The sequence below is a fragment of the Narcine bancroftii genome, chromosome 3, assembly GCF_036971445.1.
Source record: "Narcine bancroftii isolate sNarBan1 chromosome 3, sNarBan1.hap1, whole genome shotgun sequence".
Taxonomy (NCBI): domain Eukaryota; kingdom Metazoa; phylum Chordata; class Chondrichthyes; order Torpediniformes; family Narcinidae; genus Narcine; species Narcine bancroftii.
In genome coordinates, this window is record NC_091471.1 from 270,133,002 (window position 1) to 270,149,229 (window position 16,228).

The 16,228-nt window shown below is 41.3% G+C and overlaps 1 protein-coding gene across 4 annotated transcripts in view; it reads right to left on the reverse strand.

The window, feature by feature from the left end:
• LOC138758764 (transmembrane protein 79-like) overlaps positions 1-16,228 on the reverse strand; it is a 102,065-nt gene that overhangs the window by 23,530 nt on the left and 62,307 nt on the right. For all 4 annotated transcript variants that reach the window (XM_069928129.1, XM_069928128.1, XM_069928131.1 and 1 more), the window contains one exon: positions 2,515-3,428. In XM_069928129.1, the coding sequence (XP_069784230.1) occupies positions 2,515-3,412 (898 nt within the window). In that variant the 5' untranslated portion in view covers positions 3,413-3,428. The remainder of the gene's footprint in view (positions 1-2,514; positions 3,429-16,228) is intronic.

The window sequence follows — 16,228 nt, forward strand, 5'->3', positions numbered from 1 at the left end:
ATGTTGCTGGATTTTTTTTTGGTTGAATGTTGAACCCTCAAGGTCAGTTAAGAAGGCCTATGGGATGTTGGACTTCATTAATAGGGGGTTTGAGTTAAAGAGTCATGCTGCAACTCCTCAAATCTCTGGTGAGACCACACTTAGAGTAGTGTATTTATTTCTGGTCACTTCATTACAGGAAGGATGTGGAAGCTATGGAGAGGGTGCAGAAGAGATTTACCAGGATGATGCCTGAAGTGGAAAATAAATCTTATCAGGCAAGGCTAGCAAAGCTGGGACTTTTCTCTTTGGAGCGTAGAAGGATGAGAGGAGACTCAATAGAGGTCTCCAAGATTATGAGAGACATAGATAGGGTGGACAAGCCAGCATCTCTTTTCCCAAGGCAGGAATAGCAAACACCAGAGGACCTTTGTACAAAGTGAAGGGAGGGAAGTTTAGAGGAGATATCAGGAGGTAAGTTTTTTTTTACACAGAGAGTTGTGGGGGCCTAGAATGTTTTGCTAGGGATGATGGTGGAGACTGAAACAATAGTGGCATTTAAGAGACTCTTAGACAGAAGAAAAATAGAGGGTTACAAGGTAGGGAGGGTTTAGCACTTTTTTTTTAGGAAGGAATATACAGGTCGGCACAACATTGAGGGCCCAAAGGCTTGCACTGTGCACTTATCGATGTTCTTGTTTACTGACTCAAGGTGACCCCAGAGTTCATTGTGTTCACTCGGATGGATTAGGAAATGCTCCATGGCAGTGTCAATTGGTCTGTTGGCTGTTGAATAGCCAGATGCAAGTAAAGTATTGAGGTCTCAATTTAAAAAAAAAATCTCCACTCACCTTGCTACCATCCTCTAATGGACAGAAGATGGAGAAGGGATTAAATTATGAATTACTATATATGCTGGTTGACATATTTACAATGGCAGAGTAATTCAATATGGAGAGGGGCAAAGCCCAGTGAGATACTTAGGCTGCGATCCTACAGTGTGAGGGATTCTCATTGGGAATTACTGACACAAATTGACAGGGCTTGGAAAACTCAAAAGGGAAAGTGGGGAATGGAGTTTAAGATCTCTGGGATGATTGGTTCTTGGTGGACTCCTATGAGCCACCAGACTTCTCCCCCTACCATTGTACTCTTCCTTCCCCAGGTACATTCCATGGTTGTCAAGTAGCATTCGAGCTCCATTATATGTGAGATATGCAAAAACAAGCGTTCACTCATTAATATTAATACCATCTACAATAAAGTCATTTTTAAAAATACTTGGACAGTAAATTGACTACTCCCCTACCCACAAATGAATTTTAAATGAATTGCAGTCTTAACCTCCAATCTCCTCCCCACCACCAGTTCCCCTGATCTCCAGCCTCCTCTCGCTCATCCACCTGCTCCCCTGACATTCCCTCCTCCCTGCCCCGTGCTCCCCCCAGCTCTGCTGATCACAGACTTCATCTCTCTATTCCTCTTAACCCTCAGCTTTGGTCACCCTCCCACTTGATGGTTACGTCAGCTGCCAGGTGAAGTTACAAGAAGTGGTGACCTTGATTTGAATGGGTTCCCCTCCTCCCAGAAACTCTCATGGACTTCTAACCAATTCTTTTAAATTTAGATGTATGCAGGATGAAAGCATTGTTCTTGAGAAACTTTGAAAGAGGCATTAAGCTATTAGTAATTATTTAGAATTATTTCCAAACTCCTTCTGATGATGGTTCCTCCTAGTGAAACAACCTTTCACCATTGAATCTGCAGGGGTCATCAAATGCATTTGGTTCTCCTGTTGTGGTCTCTCCTACGTCGGAGAGACTGGGAGATCGCTTCTTTGAGCACCTCAGCTCTGTCTGCCACAATAGTGTGGATCTCCATGTGGCCACCCTTTTCAATTCCCCATCCCATTCCCTTGCTGACAAGTTTGTCAATGGTCTCATGCACGGCCAAACTTAGACCATCGGCAAATTGGAGGAGCAACATCTTATCTTCCATCTGGGCACCCTCCAACTGGATGGCATTAGCATCGACTTCTCCGGTTTCCATTAAAACCTCCCCCCCCCTTATCTTCTTCCCCCCGTCACCTTTCTCCTAGGTAGGTCTGTCTGTCTGTCTCTCTTCCTTTTTCCCTCTGTCTCCTTTCACAGAGCCAAAATCAATTCTCACCTCTTCTCTTATCATATCCAATTGTTAGTTTGGATTCCTCTCCCTCCCATTGTTTAGTCTTTTTTCTGATGCCTTCCATTTCTTTGCTTATTCTCTGAAGAAAGTCTCAGGCCCTAAAGCTTGGTTATATATTTTTACCTCCTATGAATGCTGCAAGACCGGCTGAGTTCCTCCAGTGATTATGTTTCACTCCTCTCAGGTTTAGACCCAGATTTACGAATACTCTCTTTTCCTCTGTGATGCCAGAGCCCAGGGAGTCTTACACCCCAAAATAGATTTGTTCCTCTCTTAGCAGAAGGTCAGATGGTAGGCAAATGTAAGTGGAATAAAAATAATTCAAGATATAAATAATAAATAAATCCTTACCGAGTAAGACTGGAGAGATTGCAATTATGTTACAGCGCAGTGTATATGTAATTCGGCTAGTTAGATCTGGACAAGGTGGAGACTCAATGGGCACAAACATGTAAAGACCATAGATGATCCATGGTATGAACAGCAGAGCAACGAACACTGACGATACAGCCTTTAGATGAGAGGAAGAACAGCACCGGGAGCAGGGGCAGCATTTCCAACCTCCATTTGCCGCAGTGGCTGGCTCTTTTTGCGAAGATTCCGCAGAGGCGTTGCGCTCAGAATCGCTGGAAATCAGTTCGATGGTCTCGGCATCTGGCGATGGGCCCAGCAATGGCTGGTCTTCCGAAGCCTGGCTGGTCAACTTGGGGGCCTTCTCCAGCCTTTCAATGCTCTCTACCCCCACTTTCGGGGGGCGAAGGGTCTCAGCCTCACTCGGCAAGGGTGGTTCTGAGAACGACACTTCCCCGTCAGGCAAGACAGACGTTTCCCTGGTGATGTCCAGCGACACATTGCCCGGATGCTTGGGTTTCGTCTCAGTGTACGGGAAGGTGTGATTTCTGACCAGTTCTGCCTTAATCATATTCAACCGCCCTTCACTCGGTGCGCTCTGCTGTTTTGTGAGCTTCAGGTGGGCTTCATTGAACTGGAGTCTTTTGGCTTTTGGGGCTGGTTCAGTTAAGTGCTCTATGCTTTCATCAGGTAGCGAATGTAGTTCTTCCACAGATGATTCTGGGCTATCAGAGATGGGCGCCAATGTAATCTGGGTGTCTAGGTCCAAAAATGGAGAGAAGGAAAGGCGGCTGGGGTCAATGTCCTGAAGCTGGTTAATGATGTCAGTAATTGACTCCTTCACATTATCAAACTCCTTCAATTCATGACTATTGGCTGGTTGTCTCGGAGCAGTCATTGTTCAGAGCGAACCTCTGGAAAGATACAGAACAAAATATGACACCTCTATTTAGTTTTAAATGTTTGCGACTATGTTACAGGGCAGTTAGCTTTTCACGTGCCTCTTTGGGACAGTACTCATTGCCCATTCTTGCCTGGCCATCTCAGGGGACAAGCATGCTGAGTCTCAGCATACACTGACTTTTGAAATTCCAGGTTCATTTTAATTTATAATTTAATTTAGACATTCAGCACAGTAACAGGCCCTTTCACCTCACGAGGCTGTGCCACCCAATTACATCCAATGGACCGACATCCACTTACGTTTGAATTTTGCCATATACCATGGTGGGAACGGATGTCTCCAAATAAATTGTTCTAGCCTCTGGATGTTTGAAAAGCCCAACCATAATGTTTTGAATCCTAGTCATTAAGCAGGCACCTTGTAATTGAAAAGTGTACCATCTATCCAGCTGTTGTATAAGGGATCTAAACAATATTAATCATGTTTCGTGATGGAAACAGATTTATGTTCTCAAATTTCAGCTTCTTCTCTGTAATGAATGGCCTTTATGCCCCCCTCCTGCTTGCTGAACACCTCCAGAGAAATAGAGACACCAGTCAGAATATATCACTGGATTTTGTCCAGGAGAAGCAACGGCCTTAAATAACAGCCCTGTTGGGCATAAAATGGTTATACCCTCCAGAGCAGAAGGGGACTGCAAATGATCCTGAAATACAACTGCTTTCTGTTGTTCTGACTTCCTACACTTTAAACTATTCCATTTCTATTGGGGATACCACTTGGAGTTGAGTGTGTAGCTAGGAACTGCAATAAAGAACAAAGTTCCATCCTGACACTACCCACCCTGTGTTCTTGTACCTTTTAGGAGTAGCATGCTGTTTCAAGGCTTGCAGTAAAAGAGTCAACTTCGAGCAAATGTTAGGAGCAAGATTCATGACCTTTTGGGCTACTCTGGGATCTCTGAGCATCAGAGATGCTCCATCTATTCCATAGTACATGGGTGAAGTTGTAATCCGTATACAGTAAGATTGCCAAAAGCGCAGCCAGGATAATCTGTGCTATTCTGCAAAATGATATTCACAGGAAAGAGAATGTGGCTACATTCAGAAGCTCTACCCAGACTGTTCTATTTTAATATCAGGAGACTGTGGATGTCCCCGCCTTTGCTTGTGGGATGTGGATGTCATTGTTAAGGCAAGCAGTTATTGCCAAAACCTAATTGACCTTGAACTGATTGGCTTGCTGAACTATTTCAGAAGGCAGCCAATACATTGCTGTGTCTACAGACATATAAAGACCACCCTTCCTTCCATTGAGGACATTAGTAATGTAGATGTGATTATTTTAACTCATATCAGAATTTAATTTCAAATTTATTTCATTGCTTGAATTTAAACCATCAGCTGCCACGGTGGGATTTGAACTTATTTCCCTAGATCAATAGTTCAAGTAAGAATGACAGAATTCCTTTCCCTGAAGCACATTGGTGATTCAGATGGATAATTAAACAATCATCCAATGGATTAATGATCACCAGCTACCTTTTTATTCCAATTTATTTGATTGCTTTAATACCCAGGGGTGGTGTGGTGGAATTCAAATGTTGGTCTCCATATTTAAGTTTAAGCTTCGTGGTTCAATAACTGTGCTACCATTTCTCAGACACAATGGTCCACTTAGGCCAGTTTAAGTCATGAGGGAAATGAAATAATCTGATGCAAAATATTTTTTTTTTTCATGTGAGCAATCCGAAGTGATGAGGAACATCTCCTTGCAGAAGGGAGAACTATTATTGAAGAAGGGCTCAGGCATGGAACGTTGCTAACTTACCTTTGCCTTCTATAGATGCTGCATGACCTGCTGAGTTTCTCCAGCATTTCTGTGTTCTTACTACAATCACAGAGTCCGTACACTTCCGTGTTTCACAGGGATATTATTAGTGTGAGAGTGCAGTAGAGAGAGAAGGTGCTTTTCTGGACAGATATGCTAAAACAAACTCATTTTTGTTTCTTAACCGGTGATTGAATGATGTGCATTGCTCCATTGAACTTAATGGTTTGCTGGGTCATTAAAGCAGTTAAAGTGTTTACCAGATCAAGAGACATGTGGATGCCAGACAAGGTGAGAATGAAAATAATTCTGGTACATTATAACAACCCATGCTTGCTGATACTCGCCTTTCCAAACACATATTACATTTACTAACTAAGAATTTAAACTCACCAATTCATGACCCTAGCCTCATTAGTCTAGAATTCTAGGTCATTTATCCAATAAAGAAACCATTATTTACAGACTGTTGCAATGCACAGTGATAAGCAAAGTTATTACATGAACTGTGTCAAGTATTCACCAACTTTTCAAATATTAAAAGACTCTTTGAGGAAAATCCAGGTAAAATGTTTCAATTTTTATAAAATAAATTAAAGTGACTGCTCCTGCTCATGAAGAACGTAATTTGACAGGGGTAAAAGTATTGACAAGGATTCAAACAGTCTTTTTATGTTTAAAAAGAAACAGGCCCATGCTCAAATCTTTTCCTTTCGTAGTTCATGGATACAGACATTGTAAGAAATGCTGGATTTTATTTTTGTGTCCCAATTTGGGGAGTTAGTTAAGAGTGGATCTGATGTCTTATCGTGACAGAGCACTTAAAAAGGACTGTGACCCATCAAGTCCCTGCTCATTCATCTCCCCACCAGTGGTACTCAACTTTTCCCACTCACTTGCCTCCTTAAGTAATCCCTCACTAACCACAGTGCCCCTATGGCAAACTATGTTATTTGTGTTCTGTGGCTAGTAAGGGATTACTTAAGGTGGTAAAAGTTTGAGAATCACTGAACCTACACTAATTCTCCCCACATTTCCATCAATTCGCCTCAGACCTTACCGCACCCCTGCATAATAGGGGCAATCTACAGTGGCCAGTTTACTTACCAGCCAGCACATCTTTTGAGATGTGTGTTGAAATTGGAGCATCAGGGTCAAATTCATGAGGACATGGGCAAAACCTGCCAACTCCACACAGACAGCACCAAAAGTTGAGATTGAACAGCGATGAAGACCTGTTAGGCCTTGAATTCCAGACCATCTCCTCATTTAGTCTGAAACTACTTTTCTGGAACTCACAATTCCAACAGCTTATGACTGTACAGCCCAAAATCAGCCTCTCAACTCAGTAAAATGTTGGCGTTCATTTCAAGAGGAATAGAATATAAGAGCAGGGATGTGATGTTGAGACTTTATAAGGAACTGGTGAGACCTCACGGAATAGTTTGTGCAGTTTGGGCTTCTTATTTAATAAAAGGTGTGCTGACATTGGAGAGGGTTCAAAGGAGGTTCACTAGGATGATCTGGGAAAGAAAACATTATATGTGGAGCTTTGACACCTCTTGCCTGTATTCTTTGGAATTTAGGAGAATAGGGGGGATCTCATTGAAACATTTTGAATATAAAAGGCATGAACAGAGTAGATGTAGATGTTGTTTTCCATAGTGGGAGAGTCCAGGACAACAGGATACAATTTCAGAATTGAAAGCTGTCCACTTAGAATAGAAATGCATAGGAATTTCTTCAGCCAAGGGTGGTAAATCTGTGGAATTTGTTGCAACAGGCAGTTGTGGATGCAAGATCATTGGGTTTATTTAAGGCAGAGATTGACAGGTTCTTGTTTAGCCTGGGCATCAAAGGTTACAGGCAAAAGGCTGGGCAGTGGGGCTGAGCGGGAGAATGGATCAGCTCATGATTAAATGGTGGGGCTGACTCAATGGGCTAAATAGCATACTTCTGCTCTTATATCTTGTGGTCTTAAGGTCTTATGGAAAAGATCCCTTCTGTTTGTCCTATTGTTTTCTGTAGTTCGATGCATTCAGCAAGTGTGTAGGCTCCTTAGTAATCTCTGTGGATAGTGCAGTGTTAGTGAATTAACCTATTTAGTGTTGTATTTTCTTTTTGTTCCTGCTCAACAAACCAAACTGTTTCTTTTTGGTAAGAGAGGATGAGCGGTCAGGATATTGTGACCCTCCAAAGAGTTCTGCTCAAAACATTTGCAAATCTCTGATGGGTGTTTGGCTTTTAGAATCAGATTTTGAAAGGTTCTGACATGATTCTGCTGCAGAGGTCGTCCAAAACAAAGAAACTTCTGTGAGTGTCTGGGTGCGGGTGGGGGGTGGGGGGATGGGGTGAGGTCATTTGTTCTTTTGCAGTTTTGTTCATTTATTAAATGAGGAACCAGCTGCTTGGACAGGCCTAAATAATTTAGAAAGTTTTTTTGCTTAACACTCCTTGGGATGTGGCTTTGCCATAGGTAAAAAGGGGTCTGTAAAGTAGCCCAACACGCAGCATCAAGTGAAAGCTAAATACAATCTGTTTCCTCAACGACACACAGTAAATAACTCAAGAAGCTGATTTATTCACAATGGACTTGGACCTCATCCTGTGCTGTGACCCAGGCTTTTTGGGGCAGGGTCAAGGTGTTAAAGGCTTTGTACAAGGTCAAAAGAGGGAGGGGCCACAGGTACAGTCACAGGACGGGGCAGAGCCAGGTAATTATGAATACAGCAGTTCAGAACACTCAAGAAGTCTCGAAACTCTAAACATTTCGGGACACAATTTGTTTCATGATGCCTTTACTGAGAGTGTCTGCTCCAACAAGAGCTTATCCATTGATCGATTTGGGTCATTAAAGCCTGAGAACCCAATTGTGGGACTGCTTTATACTTAAACTCGATAGATTCTCCTCTTAATACAAATGGTATTTCAGGATAAATGTTCCCTTCCTGTTGCATGTCCTAAGCACACATTGCAGAAATGGATTCTGCTTCTGAAATTCAGCTGCACCTCGATCCAGGACTCCAGATATCAGAGAGAAGAATTCGCTGTGACTACTTCACAACTTGTACTTGGCACAAATGAAAACAAATAAATTTCCATCCCATGTTTCCTGCCTGACACTAGTAAGGGAGCTTAGTTGGCATGAAGCCATTTCTAGTTTTGCTGTGTAATATTAGGTTAGAATTTGGGCTCAGAGTAAAACACAAAAGTCTACAGACACCTTGATTGAGGTAAAAGCACAATACTGGAGAAACTCAGCAGGTCAAACAGTGCCCTTCGTGTAGGAAAGGTAAAGATATATAACGAATGGTTCAGGCTTGAGCCCTTTACTAAGGTGCGAGTAAAATGTGGGCAGGTGCCTGAACAAAATGGTGGGGGAGAGGGGCACGGTGAGGAGCACAGTGCCACAGGCAGGAAATAATAGGTGGATGAAGGAGGGAGGACACCACGGCAAACATGGGGGGTTGGGGGGGGGAGGGGGAATGGCTCTGAATGGAGAGGGAAGAGGATTTTGCCTCATCTTATGAACCAAGAGGAGGTCCATTCAGCCCATAGTGCTTGTGCCAGGTCTTTGGAAAAGCTATCCCATTTGTCCTACCCTCCCCCATAATCAAGCAATTTTGTTTGTGGTATTTGATTTCAGCAGGTCAAAGGACAATGCCAGTGTGCTGCATGGTGTTTACCCACATGTTCCAGCAAGTGTTTTGACTCTGATGTGGATGGAAAGGTACTGTCTTCATGGCTGAACTACCCCTCAAGAATCTGCCACTTGATTCTGGCTAAAATCCAATAGCGGAGCCAAGAAATCCCAGCACTCACACTGGAGAATCTGATTACAGAACTCATGTCAGGCGAGATGTTGCAGAAAATGTGAACCTACTCATTTGAACAGAGGTTTGACAGCTGTGGGGAGGAATAAGGGAAGTCTTGCTTTGTGTAATCATTAACACTTGTTTAATATTTTAATTATTTAAAGTGTCTTAGTTCACCATTTTGTATTAATAATTCTTTTCTTTTTCAATCTTTTTATTGGTTTTTAAGGAAAAATATATCAGATATGTAGATTCATATGATATAAAGGTAAATTAGAAATAAATTAAAATTACAAATAGTAAACAACGGTAAACAAGATACGTATGATCCATGTTATTGATAAAAATAGGAAAAAAAGTCTATAATTAATCTAATTTCTAACCCCAATCGCATCAAAGCCAGGCATCAACGACTCATTTCAATATTAATTATTCAAGAATTAGAAAAAAGGAGACTTTTTTTATAAAAAGGAAAAATAATTGATCTATAAATTTTGAAAGTAATTGAAAAAGGAACCCCAGAGAGAGAAAAAAATGTAATTCTCGCTGTAGTAGTTGAACACTTAATTTTCTCTAGAGAGAGGGGTGCCATCAAATCCAATAAACAGTGTGTGTGTGTGTGTGTGTGTGTGTGTGTGTGTGTGTGTGTGTGTGTGTGTGTGTGTGTGTGTGTGTGTGTGTGTGTGGGAGGGACAGCTTCTTTCCACCACAGCAGAACGAGCCTCCAGCAATCAGGGAAGCAAAAGCAACCACATGGGATTGAGATGGAGTCAAAATTAAGTCCATTGGTCCGCTCATTCCAAAAATAGCAATAGAAAGGCTTGATGAGAGATTTATATCAAGATTTAAAGATAGTATGCTAAATATCTCTTTCCAGTAGTTACAAAGGGAGAAACATCACCAGAATATTGATATAAATGACCTTCCTGAGTTGTCCACATCACATTTAGAAGATATATTGGGGTAAAATTGACCTAATTGAACTTTGGAATTGTGGGCCCTATGGACTACTTAAATTGTATTAAGGAATGTCCAGCACAGAGAGAGGATGAATGTACATGTTTCAAAATATAATCCCATGTATCTTCAGCAAAGAGATGTTGAAAGTCATGTTCCCAAATGTTCTTAATGTTAGATAAAGAACTATCGCTAGATATTAAAAGTAATTCATAAAGGGCTGAAAGCAGTCCTTTTTGATTTGGTCTAAAATTATATACTTCCCAGAGAAGATTAAAATCTAAGTCTTGGGTAAGCCTCAATGTTAAGGAGTTTAGTAAACTCCTAAATCTGTAAATAGTGGAAAAAATGTTGATGAGGTAATTTAAATTTGGCAGATAATTGCTCAAAAGAGGAAAGGTTTTGTTCTATATACAAAGTCCAATACCCAACCTGGACCACTGAATATATCCAATGTCTTGTATTGAAGGTTTAAAAAAAGGCATGATGTAAAATAAGACCAATTAATAAAAATCTATGATAACCAAAATTGGAAACAAATAGGCAAAGCACGACCAACTACCAAATTATCAGTTAGTTTGGAGAATGAAAAAGGCAAATGTGCTCCAAGTATTGAGATAAGAGAATGTCTTTTGATGAATTTAATCTCTAAGTCAATCCATCCTGAGGCACCAGAATAAATTCTTACCAGGTTAAGTAATGCCAAGCCCCCATTTCTCTTAGTGTTTTGAAGGAAGAATTTTTTTTAAACGAAGAAGCTTATTTTTCCATATAAAAGAAGAAATAATGGGGTCTAATGAATCAAAAACATTTAGGAGCAAATACTGGGAGAACTTGAAAAACATACAAGAACTTAGGCAGGACATTTAACTTAAAAATATTAACCCCTATTAAGGTCATCAAAAGAGGAGACTATTGAGATAAGGATTTCTTATCGTGATTCAATAAAGTAAGAAAATTTTCCTTAAACAAGTTAGTGATCTTTCTAGTAATAGTGATACCTAAATAATTAAATTAGCTTTTAACAATTTTAAAAGGGATTGAGGAATTAAAAGAGTTGGGAAGAATCCATAATACACTCTTCTGCAAATTCAATTTGTAATCTGAGAATTGATAATAATAATTCAATATTTTAATATTCACTTCATTTAAATTGATCTGAATTGTTAACATTGAACAACATATAGGAAAGCTGAGGGAAGAGTTTTACTGTTTGCGACACATTTCCAGAGGAGTTCCATGGGCAGAACTTCCCTGAGGCACCCAGGTCACCTAATTATATCATTCAATTTTCTGCACACGCTACTCAGGGTTTCAATATTTTACTACGAAACCATCTTCGTTATAGAGAACATGAAAAGGTCAACATGAGAATGGTGGAGAAAGGACCATATTCAATCCACAGGACCATAAGAGTGGCAGAGAGATTCATTGGAGTCTCTTTCCACCCCCCCACCCCCACCCCCATTGGCTTGATCCACTAAGATCGTAGTCTGAAGAGAGTGTACAAAATGGTTGAAGACCTCTTCCATCCCGCACACAACATCTTTCAGCTGCTCATGTCAGGAAAGAGATCCATGAGTATCAGAGGCAGTACCACCAGGCTGAGAAACAGCTTCTTGCCACGGGCAGTGAGGATGCTGAACGACCAAAGGGAACTGCTCACACTAACCCTCCGAGACTCTCATATTTCTAAAGCAATATTTATTTGTACCTATGAATATTTACCATTCACATGTATTGTTTGTCTATATGTGTGTTATGTCTGGTTGTGTGTCTGCATGTTTTGCACCGTGGACCAGAGAATGCTGTTTCGTCGGGTTATACTTGTGCAATCAGATAACGATAAACTTGGAAGATCTGAGTGTGAGCTGTATGAGCAATTACAAAAATCTGAGCCAGTGCACAAAGATTTCAGGTTTCAGAGTACATATGTCATCATATACAACCCGGTTCTTTTATCCTGTGGGCGAGGCAGAATAACCACTTATTGGTGATGCAATCAAACTGTACAATGAACACATGTAAACAAATATAGAAATGTAAACACGCCGACTGTAATACAGAGAGAAAAAAAATCAATAAAGTACAAGAATCCTTAAATGAGTCCTTGATAATACCTAGGCATCAACAAATATGAATTTAGGCTTGTGAGCAAGTATCAGCTTTCATTTATGGGAACCTTTATACTAACTGAAAAAAGGTCCCAAGTTGTCTCATGGGAGAGAATTAAGGGATGGCTACAATAGTTTGACAGACTCCCATTTTCAGCATCTCCTGACCCCTCTCCTGTTCCACGGAATATTCCAACTCCTGCAGGAAGCCAATCAACTTGCGAAATGCTGATGTGAGATGTTGTTCCTAAAGTGGGATTTAATGTGGAGGCAAGCCCCAGAAAGAAAATTGCAGGGGGTTCAAGAAGTCATCAAATCCATTTGTTGTCTTAAAATTGAAACATGGGGTAAATGACGGATCATTAGGAGAATTGATGCAAACAGTTACTTGGCGAAACACAAAAGCTGCCAGAATCTTGCACAGACAATGAATTCAAGGTTGAGAGGGAACCACTGCCTTTACACATGGAAACCAGACAGTATTTGAAAGGATGAGTGGCAAACTAATTGGACCCATGTTGAAAGCCTCAGCTACTCTCGGGGATCGGGCTACACTTGTAGAGTACAGAGCCTTTGTGTGGGAAGGCTGTGTGAGGATGGCACAGTGTAGTGCTGGCACTGAATCAGTTTCCAAAGCCGAATGAAAAACGGGTTTCTTTGCATAATGACATGAAATGGATCACCCTTTCCACAAAACTCTTTCATTGTCAGATGTTTATTCAGTGCAATAACACTGTGAAAAATAACATCAATAAGAATATTTAAAAAATAAGACCAGTGACTGTTGAATCGCTGCCCACACACATGGTGGAGGTTGGACTCGGCCTTTTGGTAGACAGTGCCGAGGCATGAAAAGATATATTATGTGCCTGATCTGTAGCCTCTGGCCTTGGGCCGGGAGAGTTGTCTGGTGCCAATGTACTCTGTGCTTCACCCTTGCAGCCACATACTGAGAATCCCCATTCTCCATGCAGTAGAAATGGACATTTAAAACAAGCTCCAGTGCTTCTAGGGATAACCTTCACTGCAGTCAACAGTGCAAAAATACCAATATGTCACTCATGATACACTCTCGCTGGATTTGTCTTCCATTGACTTCATAGGCAGTCAAAAGACCTCACTTACTTTTTGCCACTAATAACCATATAACCATTTACGGAGCAGAAACAGGCCATGTTGGCCTTTCAAGTCCGCACCGGTTCACTGGTTTTGTGCGCCCTTTTCAGGCAATGGTCCCGGTGATTCGAAATGATGGCAAAGAATAAATGAATGTATTGGATTGAAGGTGGGATTGTCTCCAAAAACACCTTTGACCCAGAATAGCTTAATACCCTTAACTCTGGGTAATAAAATCCTGGACACCTGGTGCCAGAAAGGGATCAAGTGTATGAAGGATTGTTACAAGCGAAGGCAGCTCAGGTCATTCGAGCAGTTGGGGAACAAATACAATTTGTCTAATAGAACATTCTTCGGCTATCTGAAAATAAGATCTTTCTTAAGGGACCACCTATGACCCTACTTAGATGTAGTAATGTGGAGATTCTAATTCACCATGGGAACGTGTGTAAATTTATCTCTAAAATGTATAACATATTCCAAAGTGAGGGCCAGAAACCAGGCTTAGGGAGAGATGGAAGTCGGATTTGAGCACATCAATCAATGAAGAGTGGTGGCAAAACCTGTGTTTGGGCAGTGTGACTGGAGTCATCGATGCCGTTTATTATTATTATTGATTGGAGGTCCAGGCACTGATGTTTATTAGATCACGTGAATATCAATATACAGGTTCAACAAACACAAGTTAACCAGTTATTTCCATGTATCAGCTTTTAGTGCTATTGGCTCACTGTAGCTGATGAGAGTGAGGGCTGGTGCCTAACAGCTCACCACCCACCGCCTCCCCAAGAAAATGGGATGTCTGACACCTTGCACTCAGGTGCATTTCTAGTTTAGGGGGTCAGGTCTTAGACTGTGGTTCACAAACAAAAGGAATGAAGTGAAGCAATGAAGACTCTGGGCCATTAACGGCACAATCAAGGAACTTTACCACTACACAGGCCATCTAAAAAGGAATGTGCCAGGAATTTGGAGTCAATTCTTGGCCTGCGATTCATCCTGCAGGACCCCTACAACTTTTTGGAGGAAGCCTGCAGTGTAAATCGTACTGGGAAAATTCGTTGACGGTCCAACCACTAGGACTGTTGCACTCAGGGATCTGCAGTCTAAAAAAGGTGCCAAGTGTGAACCTCAATACAGGCAGTAATTATGGTATTTTTGTTTGCGATTTTCCCAACTCTGCAGTCTAAAAACATGAATAATTCTAATTTCAGTCAAAACAATTTGTCTGAGCCATTTTAGTTTATTTTAAAATTAGAAATATAAAAATGGCTGAATCATAATGAATTTAATGCAGACTCAAATAAATAATGATTGTGTTCAACGTCGAAGAAGATATCACTGCTGCAGTGGTCTCACGATTGACCACCCCATCTCTCTCCCCCGTATCCTTGAGGCCATATGATTTCTGTGTCTACTATCCAGTTATCGTTGAGGCTGGCCATTTTTGCCGGCTTCCACTTGATGCAATGCTATTGTATTAACATCTTCACCTTTGTTTTCAACTTTCTCTCTCACCCTGTCCCTCTCTCTGGGCACCTTAGCCTGAAAACTATCTGCATCTTTGTAATTCATCCAAATGCGTTCCCTTCATCTTCCAAACACCTAAAGTTTGTCTGGAGAGGTTGCCTGAAATCCTCTCCATCTTATTTTTGAATGTTGCCTTAAACCTCAAAGTCTTTGACCTAGCTTTTGGGCATCTGCCCTGATTTCAATCCCTGCAGCCCCGATAGAATTCCTTGGGATGTCTCATTGCTTTATGTGTGATTGACTGGCATAAGAGAGGCCAACTGTTGATCCAGTTCTCCTCAATACCACCTCCAATGTGCAGAAATTCAGCGTCACCTTTCCATGAAGTGTTTTCTATGGTCACAAACATGCTGGAGAAACTCAGCAGGGTTTAGTGTCCATAGGAGGGATCAGGCCTGAAATGCTGGTTATACCTATGGATGTTGCAGGACCTGCTGAGTCTTTGTAATATGAGCTACAATCGCAGCACCTCCAGGCTCTCTCGTTTTGTTCTTTTTTATCAGCAGCCTATAATAAAGAACCAGAGTAAGAGGTGACTGTGTTCAGCGAGAGACACACAGCCATTATCACACCTGGAGGTGACTGTGGTGACATGTCATTACACCACTAGGCCACCAGGGGTAATCGCGGTGACCTTGTCTATAAAGCAGTCCAGAGCTACAGTCCAGCCTTCCGGGTTCGTCTTGCAGAGAGACAAGACCTCTTAGTATACTTACTCTCAATAGCTCAATAGTTTATTAAAGCTGTCTTATACTCACACTGCTGGTGTGGTTATTGTCAGTACAGTGACATTTGGGTAAATAATACTGAAGGGATCAAGCAAAGAATGAAATTTATTGAATGGAAGGTAGCCAAAGGAATTTTGCTGCTATTGAATTATTATTATTCTTTGGAGGTGCAGGCACTAGTGTTTATTAGCTAACCCGAATAGGAATATATAGCTGAAGACAGTGTGGGAGGTGTCTAACCATTCACTCCACCCACCTCCCATCCAGACAATGGATGTCTGACACCACCTCTAACATTTTACTGAGGTATATTTCAAGTTTATGGGTTCAAGTCTTAGACTGTGACCTACAAGCAAAAGGAATGAAACACAGAAACATAGAATGAAGGGAAGCAATTAATTCTTATTTCAGTCAAATCAATTTATTTGAATGATTTTATTTTATTTTCAATGAACTATGGGAATAAGAGTCATCTAGGTGTTCACCATGATCTACAATCTGTCAATCATCCAAGCCACCACTTCAAGAGCCCAGACATTGGCTTTAGAGTATGTAAGTGCTTGTACCAACCCACTTTCCAGTGGTAAGAACGAGAAGGCTGGATGATTTCATTTCTGATGTTCCATGAAATGGAGGTCAATTATGGAGCTTGCTTAAACACAGCTAACCCACCATATTCCAGAAACTTGGCCAGTTTCCTTGTGGGTCATGGACACACTG